This window comes from Mus caroli, unplaced genomic scaffold (genome assembly GCF_978045245.1).
Source record: "Mus caroli unplaced genomic scaffold, Mus_caroli_1 scaffold_1, whole genome shotgun sequence".
Classification (NCBI taxonomy): Eukaryota; Metazoa; Chordata; class Mammalia; order Rodentia; family Muridae; genus Mus; species Mus caroli.
In genome coordinates, this window is record NW_028227256.1 from 189,744,724 (window position 1) to 189,758,351 (window position 13,628).

At 47.8% G+C, this 13,628-nt stretch overlaps 1 protein-coding gene across 1 annotated transcript; it reads left to right on the forward strand.

The window, feature by feature from the left end:
• Positions 1-163: 163 nt before the first annotated feature.
• On the forward strand, positions 164-3,585 carry Slc30a1 (solute carrier family 30 member 1). Its single transcript, XM_021167670.3, has 2 exons — positions 164-1,098; positions 2,331-3,585. The coding sequence occupies exons 1-2, from the start codon at positions 492-494 to the stop codon at positions 3,233-3,235; spliced, it is 1,512 nt and encodes a 503-aa protein (XP_021023329.1). The 5' UTR covers positions 164-491; the 3' UTR covers positions 3,236-3,585.
• The last annotated feature ends 10,043 nt before the right edge of the window (positions 3,586-13,628 follow it).

Sequence of the window (13,628 nt, forward strand, 5' to 3'; positions counted from 1 at the left end):
GGCCCACGCCCGGCTCCCCAGTGCACAGGCCCCGCCCCCAGCTCCCGCGGCCGCGCCCCGCCCCCTCCCGCCCCTCCGCTGCGCTAGCCAATAGAGGCCGAGGAGGGGCGGGACGCCGGGGCTGTCGTGAGGCAGCTCTGGCCAATGGAGAGGCGAGCCGGGCCTGAGGGGCGGGGCACCGGGGCCTTGTCACGCTCGGGTCCGTGTGAAAACGGGGGTTCCGAGTGCAAAGCAAAGTTTTTTTGTAAACCGTCTGCAAAGGCGGGGGGGCGAAGACGGCGGACGCCTCCGGGCCGAGCGCAGTCGCCGCGGACGCCGTCTCCAGAGCGCTTCGGTCCGATGCTCGGCAGCCCCTCGGCACGCAGTGGTCCGCCGCGCCCTCCGCCTAGCCAGTCCAGCCGAGCGCCGGCGCTTGAGTAGCTGCGCGGCCGGCGGTTTCCCCACAGCGCCGCTCCCGTTCCCGCGTCAGCGCCGAGCCTCAGGCCGCCGCCATGGGCTGCTGGGGCCGCAACCGCGGCCGGCTGCTGTGCATGCTGCTGCTGACCTTCATGTTCATGGTGCTGGAGGTGGTGGTGAGCCGGGTGACCGCGTCGCTCGCCATGCTGTCCGACTCCTTCCACATGCTGTCGGACGTGCTGGCGCTCGTGGTGGCGCTGGTGGCCGAGCGCTTCGCCCGGAGGACTCACGCCACGCAGAAGAACACGTTCGGCTGGATCCGCGCTGAGGTGATGGGCGCCCTGGTGAACGCCATCTTCCTCACGGGGCTGTGCTTCGCCATCCTGCTGGAAGCCGTCGAGCGCTTCATCGAGCCGCATGAGATGCAGCAGCCGCTCGTGGTGCTGAGCGTCGGCGTGGCGGGGCTGCTGGTCAACGTGCTGGGGCTCTGTCTGTTCCACCATCACAGCGGCGAGGGCCAGGGCGCGGGCCACGGCCACTCGCACGGCCACGGCCACGGCCACCTCGCCAAGGGCGCGCGCAAGGCGGGCCGCGCGGGGGGCGAGGCGGGCGCGCCGCCGGGCCGGGCGCCGGACCAGGAGGAGACCAACACGCTGGTGGCCAACACCAGCAATTCCAACGGGCTGAAGGCGGACCAGGCAGGTGAGCGCCAGAGTGTTCGGGACGGGCGCCCCCTGGCGACCGCGGTGGGTGCCACGCCCCGCGCCCGGGTGCGCGGTGGTTTCGTGCCCACTGAACAAGTTTGATAATGATGTGGTGGGGGGTGGGGGTGGGCCCTGGTTAAACGCGGCCTTTGTGAACGGGAGTGTGTGTTTCCCTGAACCGACCACCTAATCCGGAAAATCACAGCTTAGGGACCTGCCAGGGCACGTTGCACCCTAACCTCGAGTTTGACATAATGGTGCTCGACCCGGTGGTGATGTACCTGTGGTTTTAACGAACGTTTTTCATCTTGAGCACACGTGGGCTTGATGGTAATTTGGAAGGTAAGTGTTGAAAAGAAATGAGAAGGAACCTATCACCCTCGATGTTAACATTGTGTGGACCTTCCAGTTTTTCTTGCCACGTGTGTCTGGTTAGGTTACTTACGGAGGCAGCTTACCTTCTCCAAAGCTTAGGACCATGTTTGGAAGTTCAGGTGGTGCATGGGAAAGGAGAAAGAGAAGCTCCTCAGGTGTGCCCCCTACGGGAACTTTCAGGTTACTTAGTGATTATTGACTTCCAACTTTGTTGATAGCTTCAGGTTGTTTTGTTGGTTTGTTTTTGGTTCCTCTAGACGGGTTTCTCTGTATATCCCTGGCTGTCCTGGAACTCACTCTGTGGGACAGGCTGGCCTCAAACTCACAGATTTCCTCCTGCATGTCTCCCCGGTACTGGGATCAAGGCCTGCACTCCCCAGCAATAGACCCAGGTTGTTGATTTGTCAGTTTGTGAACCCTTCGACCAAGACGCTATGTTTTATGTTCTTGATGATTATTTTACCTTAGAGCTGCTTTTCTCAGTCTGTCTAGTGCCACTGATGACAGAGACCCTCACATCAGATTAGTTCCTGTCAGAGGACTTCCCTTCAGTGCTGCTTGCTGATTGCCTAAAGTTTTCTCTTGTATGTTTCAGAGAGGTGAAGCAGTGTTTACAAGACCCCATCCCAGTAGTGAGGGCAGGTGACAGGTGGGAAGGAACAAGGAGCAGTAGCCCAGTGACACAGTGGACTCTCCGCTGTTGGGTACTGGCGGGACCCAGGGCTAGCTCACTGTGGGTTGCTCTCAGCACACTGTCATTGTGCTTTATGAAACAAGTTTAAACTCACCGCCAGACAAGATGTTTCTGTGGACACTTTAAATGTGCTTAGTGAAAATTGTATTGTTTTGTTGTAGAGCCAGAAAAATTGAGAAGTGATGACCCAGTGGATGTACAAGTAAATGGGAATCTCATCCAGGAGTCTGACAGTGTGGAATCGGAAGACAACAGGGCTGGGCAGCTGAACATGCGAGGAGTGTTTCTGCACGTCCTTGGAGATGCCTTGGGCTCCGTGATCGTGGTCGTGAATGCCTTGGTCTTTTACTTTAACTGGAAGGGTTGTACTGAAGACGACTTTTGTACGAACCCGTGTTTTCCTGATCCCTGCAAATCGTCTGTAGAGATAATTAACAGCACCCAGGCCCCGATGCGTGACGCTGGCCCATGCTGGGTGCTCTATCTAGACCCAACCCTTTGTATTATAATGGTTTGTATACTTCTGTACACGACTTACCCATTGCTCAAGGAGTCTGCTCTCATTCTTCTACAAACTGTCCCTAAGCAAATCGATATCAAACACTTGGTGAAAGAGCTTCGAGACGTTGACGGCGTTGAGGAAGTCCATGAGCTACATGTCTGGCAGCTGGCGGGAAGCAGGATCATTGCCACTGCCCACATAAAATGTGAGGACCCCGCTTCCTACATGCAGGTGGCCAAGACCATTAAAGATGTCTTTCATAATCATGGAATCCACGCTACTACCATCCAGCCTGAATTCGCTAGCGTCGGCTCTAAGTCAAGTGTGCTCCCATGTGAGCTTGCCTGCAGAACTCAGTGTGCCCTGAAGCAGTGCTGCGGGACACGGCCACAGGTCCATTCTGGGAAGGATGCAGAGAAGGCGCCAACAGTTAGCATTTCTTGTTTAGAACTCAGTGAGAATCTAGAGAAGAAGGCCAGGAGGACTAAAGCTGAAGGCAGTCTCCCTGCTGTGGTGATAGAGATTAAAAACGTGCCAAACAAACAGCCCGAATCATCTTTGTGAGTCTTGAAAAAGATGTGATATTTGACTTTTGCTTTTAAACTGCAAGAGAAAATAGACTCCATTGAAATACTAAGTTTGCCAAGTAGTGTAATTGAAGTCCTTGTCTGGTCGCACAGTTTAATTCTATTTTTGTAAGAACATAATGGAACTGCATAATAGAGAGTGCTACATTGCAGCCTTGTGATTATTAGTGCATAGTGCAGCTATGCTGGAACACGTTTGAAAGCCAGTTTTAACACTATGTTACATTTTTGTTTAAAGTAAGTATAAATCTTATATGACATAATGAAATTTGATTCCTGGTTTTCCCATGATAAAAATTAGGGGGATAAATAAAATTGTTACTGGAATTTCTCTGCTTTTCTTCCCGCCCCCCCTTGTTATATCTTATCTGTTAGGATTATAATTGCTAGGCCTTTAAAATCATCAAGTTTGTCTCCTTTGCTGTTTGAGGGGATGGTTGCTTGCCTTTGAGATCATAAACAGAGCATAATGGCAGCATGTTTCCGGAGTCAAGACTCTTAGCAGAAGGTCAGTTTAGTTACTACTCTGTGTTCTCTGCTGCTGAGGAATAGTCAACTCTGAGATAATTCACAAGATGAGTTGTAGTTACACATCGTGGAGCATAGAGGGGCTAAGAGCAGGGAGGAAGGCAAGCTATAGCCACGTCAGTTACTGCACAGTAATAATGCTGATTACAGCTCTAAAGTATCTTGAAAATCTCTTAATGGTTTTATTCTACCAAAGTCAGTCTAAACATGTTTGCCAGTGTTGCTTTCTTTCAAAGACTGGTATTAGCAACATTGAGCTAAATGGTTCTAAATGCATGAGTATTTTTGAGAATGCAGGCTTGTCTTGGCTCCTTACCTGCAAACTATTAATCTTAAATTATGTCTTAAACTTCCATAGTGACCCATCAGATGGAATGAATACATTTCTTCATGGGCAGCCAACACAGTGTGTGCTTAGCCAAGAGCCAGTGACTTGAAAATGAAATCACATGGCTCGTGCAATTTGGATATTACTTTAGAAAGCAAAAGCAGTAAGAGGAAGGCTTGGGTCTTTAGCCACCGTGCCTTGGCATGCTGGCTTGCAAAGTGCGCTCTCTGCAGGACTCTGCACTTGGCACCCAGGAAGTCACTCACGGCTGCTCCATTGCCACAGATTTCAGATCCAGTGCAGACATTTGAAGATTTTTAAGTTATTTTTTCCAGAAAGGTTAATGCTTTGTGAAGGAAATGTAGATTTCTGTCTTCAAAAGAGTGGTTATTAATGTTAGTTATGTATAGCTCTATTTTTCTAGGAACAAAGTATTCTGACTACTTCAATAACTTTTATAGCTGACTACTTTTGGGAAAGTTAACTTTTGGGATTTGAAATAATTCATTGCTTAATCATCTGAAAATGGAAGTGTTAGAGTATGACAGTTACTTTAAGGAATGGTCGCTCCCCTAGTGTAATAAGCCTGTTGCTGGCAATGGGCCTACATAAGAACAGCTGGGTTTTCTGATAAGAAATGTAATTTTTGGAACATAGTTTGTAAGCTCACATTTACTACACTGGGCCAACCATCAACCTACATAATACTTGACTAATGTGTGACCTAACCCCTTGGCAGGTGGTTACTTTGACTTTAACAAAACATTTGTTTTTTTTTTAAAAAACATGAAATTGAGAGCTCTGTGAGTGGAGTGAGCGGGAGCTCCAGTTGTCTCGGATGGTACCGTGCGGAAGGGTTCAGGGTTTCCACAGGGGTACAGGAGGCCATCCAGGAGGTGGCCTTCAGAACCTCTGGGCAGGTTTATGTCACGGGGAGGAGGGCTGTGTCAGTCTGACTTTCAGAAGTGCTTTAAGGTGGTGGTGGCCTGGGTTAAGTGGCTTCTATGTATAAAAATGGTACCGTAGGCTTTTTTTTTTTTTTCCAAAGGTGTTTGTTACAGCAAAGTCCATGGGCGCCAACTCACCTTGAGGTTTTAGAGAATTATTTATTTCTTTACAATGCACTTTCTAACCCATTTTTTAGCTATATTAGCATTATCTTTAAGAAGAAAAGATGTTTTTATATTTAAATGTTGTGGGATTTGAGTGTCTTTTCCAAAATAGCATATTTCTTGAAAGAAAATGAGGAGCTACCTTGGCCTCTTCGGGACTATCCCATTGTTTAAATGTGCTTCCTCTCCCAAGTCAGGGCTGCAGGGGGGGTGGGGGGTCAGGGGTGGGGGGCTGAGCCAGGTCAGTGTGGAGCTGAGTGAGGAAGTATACACTCAAACAGGAATCCTTCCAAGCCATGTGCAGCCTTGGAACAATGGACTTGATTTCCCATGGTCAGCTTTTAACTTGTAGGAGTAATTCTTTTCTGGAGGGGTGGGGGTGGATTATCTACATTGTAGATGGACAGGCCAGAACATGAAAAACAATTCTGGGACATTTTACTGTATTTTCACACCCAAAACAAAATGCTGGGTAGCTTTATCCTAAGAGGCATAATTTGAGCAGGGAGGGTTTCCATCAAGTTTACTTTGGAGGGTCTCGGGAGGCTGTTTATATGTGTGTGTCTTGTCAGCATCTGTTATTTTGAGTTCCTGAAAGTTTTGAGGGAAAAGAAAAACTAATGTGAAGTATTTGATAGGTAAACTGTTTTTGAATGTTTTTACTGTTTTACAAGCAGATACCATTTGAACAACAAAAAAAAAATGTCATTAACCTGCTGTCTTAAGGTAGTCCTACACAAATCTGGAGAGTGGATTGGCAATAGGAAATATTTATTTTAGTACTGCATTTCAGTTAAGTGGTTAACAGTGTTAAGAGGTCTTGGGAAAGTGGAGAAGGCTTTTGTTGTCTTCGAAATCGAAACTGCCCTATTGCTTCACGACCTGGAAAATAGGACTGTAATCACACTATTTTGATACAGTGCTGCATATATACATATGTGTATGTATATGCTGATCCTGTTTTGTTTTACTAACAAGCTCTGGAATATTTAGCAGTCATTTTCACTGGCACAAGAGCCTTTTGTATATTAATCAATTTAAACTTTTAAACCAAAAATATTAAGGTTCAGTGTCAGGCAAAAAAAGATGCTGAGGAGAATGTAACATAGAATTGATATGTGGTTATATAAAAAGACACAAATGGCCATGATATGGGTCTGCCTTGAAACAGCACAATGGGGTGTCAGTGTGTCTGATTCTCTGAGACGCTCTCGAGTTGGTCCTGTCTACTGCCGCCTGTGCTCTGGGCCAACGGCATAGTTGATGGGGCTCATCTTGAACTCGAGTGCGGCAACCTTTTCCCTAACTTGTGTGTGTTTTATGACTGTGTTATTTCCAAAGCTGTTCCTACCTCACCATGAGGCTTTATGGATTGTTATGTACTATAAATGTTCTATATGAGACAAGACTACTGTGTTTCTTCTCATTTATTAAAAGTTAAGTAGAAAAATAAACTAATTCTAATTTCTACTTTGTTTGTGCATATGGCCCTCCCCTCTTATACTGCAGTGGGTAAAAGAAATGGACTTTTCTAGCCTGCAGAGGACAGGTGTGGAAGATGAATGTTCAAAGTCTATCATAGGAACAGAAAGGTTCACTCGCTGTGGGGCCAGTAGACTGTGAAAGTGTTTTGTTTTGAGCATAAATTTATGGGATGTCATTAATTTTAACCTGCTCCTATTGGCGATTTATATTCTGTATTCCTCCCCCCCCCCCCCAGTGCTTGGATTAAAGGCGTGTGCCACCACGCCCGGCTTTATTCTGTAGTTTTAAGCAAAGTTATGAATAATAATTATATGACATCTAAAACTAATGCAGAAGGTGGTACCTCGGTGTGAGTCTATTTCAGGGTAGCATAGATAATTGGATGAAAAGTTTCAAGAACTTGTGTTTCTGGCTGGGAGACAACAGTTTCAATACCAATACACAATAAATGGAAGGTGAGCGCTCGGGGAACCGGCAAGTACAGTAGATACTCCTGGACAGGGAGGCATGACTAGAGAAGGTGGAGAGGATTGAGAGGCCAAGGATTATAGGTTAGGATAAAGAGTTGGAGTTGAAAGATGGAAATGACAACAGTCTCTCCATGCCATGCCAGTGAGTCTGAGAGTGTTTTTTTTTTTTGCATGTATGTCTGGGTACCTCCAGTCAGAAAAGGGAACTGTACCCTCTGGAACTGGAATTTATAGATGTTTGTTAGCTGCTGTGTGGGTGCTGGGACTCAAACCTGGGGGTCTCTAGAAGAGCAAGTGTTCTTGGGTTGTTTTTTTTGTTTTTTTTTTTTTTGTATTTTCAAGACAGGGTTTCTCTGTGTAGCCTGGCTGTCCTGGAACTCACTCTGTAGACCAGGCTGGCCACGAACTCAGAAATCCATCTGCCCCTGCCTCCCAAGTGCTGGGATTAAAGGCATGTGCCACACTGCCTGCCTGGCTATATATATATTTCTTTTTAGTTAAAAATACACATGTATGTGTGAGTATGCCACATGGCCCATGGGGGCCAGAAGAAGGCCGAAGGCCCGTGGAGCTGGGGCACTGCCTTAGGTGGGGGCTAAGAATCAAACTCGTCCTCTCAAAACAGGAAGTGCGCTCAACTACCATGACATCTCCAGCCCCGCAAACTCAAGTTTCTGAGTAAAGTAGAGAAAAGACTGAGCATGATAAATTTGGAAAGCAAGCCGGCAACATCCGTCCACAGCGGTTCCCTGACACCTCCACGTTCACTTGCGTCTCCACTGTCTAACATCCTAGGACACTGCTGACCTCAGAATATGTAGCCACAGTCACTGCTACCCGAGAGCTGCTGTGGCCTAGCTTTTTCATCTGGATCTCTTGGGAGAAGTTACCTTCCGAGGAAAAACCTCTCCCTCTTCCCCGAAACCACCCTATGTACTGTGTGTCACACGGCTGAGTGAGAGCTGTTATTTCAGAGACAGATGAGAGCCATGGAGGAAAGGCAGCAGTGTTGACGATGGAGGTGTTTCTGCACTGTCAGGATGGGTGCTCATGCTGCCATCGTCCTCTCTCCAATCTAGCCATTTATGACACCTGCATTTGCTGAAGAACCTGTTTCTAGATTGTAAACCGAGGTCAGTGCTGTTGTCCCTATCTCTGTTTCCTTGAGATGTTGCCAAAGACTAGTAATGCTGCAGGTATTTACAGGTGTTTGAATGACTGTTGCGGAATGGCAGCCAGGGCTGGGGAAGATACTTTAATACTTAGGATGCGAGCACTTGGCATGCATCAGGTTTATCCCAACCCTTGCTGAGCAGACACATTCCACTATTCCTACTTCTCTGAAAAACATTTGAAAACCTCATTCAGTGATGGAGGCAGAGGCAGGACACGAAGCTGCTTGCTTTCCCTCTCCTTGGACTTTTCAATAACTGCCTAAAAGCCCAAAATGAAGAATTCTTTGTGGTCCAGTCTAATGAGTTTGACAGCAAAGGGCCATGAGTCAAACCAGGAAGGCACAGCCACCCAAAGAAATGGGGAATGTAGTTTTAAAATCATTTGGTATTTACAAGTCATCACTGGATTAAAACCAGCACCTTGTTCTAAATTAGACTTAAGTTGTGATTTAGTGTCAGTTTTTTTAAAGTATTATTATTATTATTATTATTAGAGTTATGTGGAGAGAGGAATAGGGTGTTTTCTTCTTGTTTGTTTTGTTTTGTTTGGATCTTGGGTTTTAATCCAGCCTTTTATTGTTTTGGGGTTTTTTTGTTTGTTTTTTGAGACAGGCAGGGTCTCTCTGTGTAGTCCTGGCTGTCCTGGAACTCAGAAATCCACCTGCCTCTGCCTCCCAAGTGCTGGGATTATAGGCATGCGCCACCACTGCCCGGCTTTAATCCAGCCTTATGACCTAAAACTGGCAACATTTTCACTGAAAACATGGTCTAGTACTGTTCTGTGTGGTTGCTTCTGCTGGAGGGACACTGTGGCTTACATAGCCTAGGGGTGACGTTGAATCCCAGCTGCATGGCTGAGGAGCAGAGGCATCAGGTGTATGCAGAGGAGAACACAGAACACTGCCTGCTTTTTGACAAATGAGTAAGCAGGCAGACCATCCCGTGTTCCATGATCCATCAGGGGAGTTAATAGCACAGACTCCAGTGGTTTCCCCTCCCTCCCTCTGCCCACTGACAGGATGCCTCCCCTGCTGTGAACATCTCTGAGGGAGGTGGCCTTGCACTTCAGAAACCACAGAAGGTTTCTGACCCAGGCCAGCAGGTCCTCTTCTGATCTTTCCTTGCACAAGCTTTGATTTCACCAAAAACTGTGCTGGGATGTCTGGAGAGTCAAACTGAAGGACTCCGTTGGATGTCTGGGTTTATGATCCTGATAAGGGTTTGGGACAGGTCCAGGTAGCCAAGCCTCTGAGGTAACCAGAAAATGACTCTACCACGAATCAAGTGTGGCTGTCTGCATTGTGGAGACCCTGGCTAGCTCCTTATAGAGTATAAGTGGGGTTCTGATAGAAAAGGGGTTCAAAGTTTAGCATCTTTTTAAGATACATAATTGAATATTCTTAAAATGTATGACTAATTTCTCTTCCTAATGGCATCGCCTGGTGTATGAAGTCCTAGGAATTGAGTCCAGGGCTCCTGCATCCTAGGCAAGCGCTCCACAGATAACCCACACCTCCAACCCTAGGTTCTCCTCATTTATTTATTTATTTATTTATTTATTTATTTATTTATTTATTATATGCAAGTACACTGTAGCTGTCTTCAGACACTCCAGAAGAGGGCGCCAGATCTCGTTACGGATGGTTGTGAGCCACCATGTGGTTGCTGGGATTTGAACTCTGGACCTTTGGAAGAGCAGTCGGGTGCCCTTACCCACTGAGCCATCTCACCAGCCCGGTTCTCCTCTTTTAAGCCACTAAAATTATGGCAGCAATAAGAAAAACAGACATAGGTAAACACATGTACATTATAGTTGGTACACTTTCTTTTATGCTTACAAAGACACCTCTCAAGCTGGGAGGCACTCGGGAGGCAGAGGCAGGCAGATTTCTGAGTTCGAGGCCAGCCTGGTCTACAAAGTGAGTTCCAGGACAGCCAGGGCTACAGAGAAACCCTGTCTCAAAAAAGAAAAAAGAAAAAAAAAAAAAAGATACCTCTCACTGGAGTTAAATTACAGACCGAGTTATAAATAAGATTTTATAAGAGAAAAACATTTAAACAAAGATTTTATCAGAAAAAGGCTGGATGTGTTGAGTGGGGACAGAGCTTAGGAAACAGCTTATATTGAATCTGGACTCTGAGGAAGGCAAGGCTAGGGTTGGTGTGCCATCAGCTTTCTTTAAGTCTACTTGTGGGTTGTGTCTCAAGACAGCAGTCTAAAGGGATAAAGGATTGGGAGGGGCTCTAAACATCCTCGTGTTACAAAGGAGCCCACCTGAAGTAAAGGGGCTGTGGATGGTTAGAGGTCATTACCCAAACCCACCGCAGCCTCCTAAGGTAGCCACCTGTGCCAGCTGGCCTCTCTTCCACTTCCTCTGTTATTGTATTTCGCCTTCCCTCCTTCCTCTCTCTCCTCTCTCTGTTCATCCAGTCACACCTTAATAAGCTCCAGTTAGGGCTGAGAGAGTGAGGACTCTGAGTGGAGAGATGGAAACTAATGTGTTCACCTCAGCAGGTCTGCACCCTGAGCAGGACAGACTCCAGCTCTGAGCTGTGGGCACTCGACATCCCACAGTACAGCAGAGTGTTGTGCCTGGGTCTGAATGCCCAAGTCACTGGGTTTCCTCATCTGCATCATCAGTGTTAGCATTCCTTCTAGGCTCTGCCCAACAGCTGCCTGGCAACAGCCAGGTAGGTGTGGCTTGCTATTAAAAAAAAAAAAAAGGGCTGTTTGACCCCCTCCTGGCTCTCTTACTCTCTCTGTCCCTTCTCTCTCTTAGCCTCTTCTTTCCCTGACCCCTTTCTCCCTCTCTATCTTCCCCCATCCCCCATGTGTTCCTGGCTGGCCTCTTTTCTCTACTCCCTCTCTCTTTCTCTCCCTCTACTCCCTTCCCATGCCCTAAATAAACTCTGTCCTATACTATACCCATCTTATGTCTGGCACCTTGGCAGGGGTGGGGGTGGGTGGGTGGGGTGCCTCAGCATGGGCCTCCTGCCACACCATACCTGTCTCTATCAAACATATCCTGGTTCCTTTTATAAAACTCAACGATGGGGTAATAATATTTATGACGATATTTCCCTCAGAGTCGGCTTGAAGATAAATGAGAAGGCATTCTGACAGTAGCCAGTGCTTACGTGTTAAATGTTAGCCGTGCGTTTTCTGGTTGTAGGTCCTGCTTTCCCCTTCCTCCTACCCGCTCTTTTTCTTTCCCTTTCTCTGTTGTCCTAAACCCAATGTCGGATCCTGAAGTTCTTTGATGGACATGTCTAATGGTAGCACTCTACTTTTACAGAGAGAGAGAGGAGGGGGGGCTTCCCCACTGAAAGACAGTTGCAAGGATCTTTGTAGGCCATTGAAAGAATGGGAGGTGAGATGAGGCACTGGCATTTGAGACCCACACACCAGCCGTTGGGACCCTTGGTAGTGAACTCTGTGAAGGACAAACTTAGACATGATGACATCCTTTGTGAAGGACAAACAGACATGATGACATCCTGACTGGCCTTTCTAGATGAACTGCAGGACTCCCAGTGGCCTGGTACAGTGCAGGGTTCTGGGCTGGGCACTCAGAGGCTTTGGGACTGGACCTTGCTTTTCCTGTCAGTGACTACAACCAAGGACATTTGCCTTTCCTCTTTGGCCTGGCTCCCCAACTGTAAAGGAGTTGGATGATCTCACCTTCAGGGCGTGTCAGTGTGCCTGCCTGGAGGACACTGTCACGGGCTGGTCACCTGTGGTTTAAGATCTCTACTGTCAGGGTACCGAGTAGTCTGCGGCTTTGAAATTAGTGCTTTTTGGGTGTGAATGAGGAAGCAGGTGGTTTGTTGGACTGATGCTGGCAACCTGAACAGCTCAGTCTTTCACTGGGACAGATCCATAAATTCGTCTAATTCCTTTCCTTTGGGATCTTGGACATGAAGATTGTGTTGATAAGCACAATTCAAGGATTCTGTAGCTGCTGGGACCTGGCTTGAGGGGTTTGCTCAGAAGTTTTGGTGAGGGTCCCCACTCCTCATTTCACCAGGAATATGTCCAGATTTGCTTTTAAGATATTTGTTACCGTTCACCCTACAACACAGGATCTAAATCCCAGGGCCCCCCCAGCCTTCCCTCTGGGTGGGCCCAATGTTCTCATGCTTTGTTCCCCTGCCCAGGAATCCCTCACAGTCGCAGCCTAGTGAGGTCTGAAGCAAATGCATGAACCCGGAGTCCACAGTGCTGGCTCCCAGGAAATCCAGACACACACGGTGATGTGCCCGGTTCATGTGCTGCTCATCGACTGTGATGAAAGTGTAAACCAGGGGGCAGACACAAGGGGTTCAGACTGTTATGGGCACCCTCGCCTGGCCTTTTCCTGTAACAGGTTCTGAGATGATGGATGTCACAAGTATTTCATTTCCTTCCCTTTGAACGGTGACGTTGTCTGTTCTACTAGGGCCATTCTAACTCATCCCCATTGTGACTGTGTCCTCTCCACACAGGATCTCTTCTTTGTTCTGGGGCACTTTGCCCACCCTCTCCTCCGCTTCTCTCCCCTCCCCCCCTTTCCACTTTCTTCCTCCCCCTCCCCCCTTTCCTCCCCCGCCCCTCCCCCTCCCCTTTCTTTCCATTCTCTTCCCTCCCTTCCCCTCTCCTTCCTTTGCTCCCTGCCTTCTTTCCTTACTGAGCACACACCTATGCTAAGCACCAAACCTGCAATTGCTGTGGAGCCCTGTCTTCCTAGCCTGATTCAGCCTGATTGTGGCCTGATGGGGTGCAAGTTAATGAGCAACAGGAAGTAAATAGCCGATTCTGCAGATCTGCTCAGTGTGGTGTCCTGAGATCGCTGGTGCTGTGTTCAGTTTACAGACATAGGAACATCAGCATTCATGCAAAATTCCGCATGCAACAGGCAAAGATGGCCGCTGGACCACCCAGTGTGGACTTCTGGATTTTGGCAGGAAGAGTGTCTCACTTTGTGTGGGGTTTGCAGAATATTAGTGTACTGGCTATTTTTGTGTCAACTTGACACAGCTGGAGTTATCACAGAGAAAGGAGCTTCAGTTGAGGAAATGCCTCCATGAGATCCAACTGTAAGGCATTTTCTCAATTAGTGATCAAGGGGGGAAGGCCCCTTGTGGGTGGGACCATCCCTGGGCTGGTAGTCTTGGGTTCTATAAGAGAGTAGGCTGAGCAAGCCAGGGGAGGCAAGCCAGTAAAGAACATCCCTCCATGGCCTCTGTATCAGCTCCTGCTCCCTGACCTGTCTGAGTTCCAGTCCTGACTTCC

Coding starts and splice junctions, on each gene's coding strand:
- Slc30a1 (XM_021167670.3), top strand. CDS start 492: ATGGGCTGCTGGGGCCGCAACCGCGGCCGGCTGCTGTGCATGCTGCTG. Junction 1,099..2,330: donor GCTGAAGGCGGACCAGGCAG/GTGAGCGCCAGA, acceptor GTTTTGTTGTAG/AGCCAGAAAAATTGAGAAGT.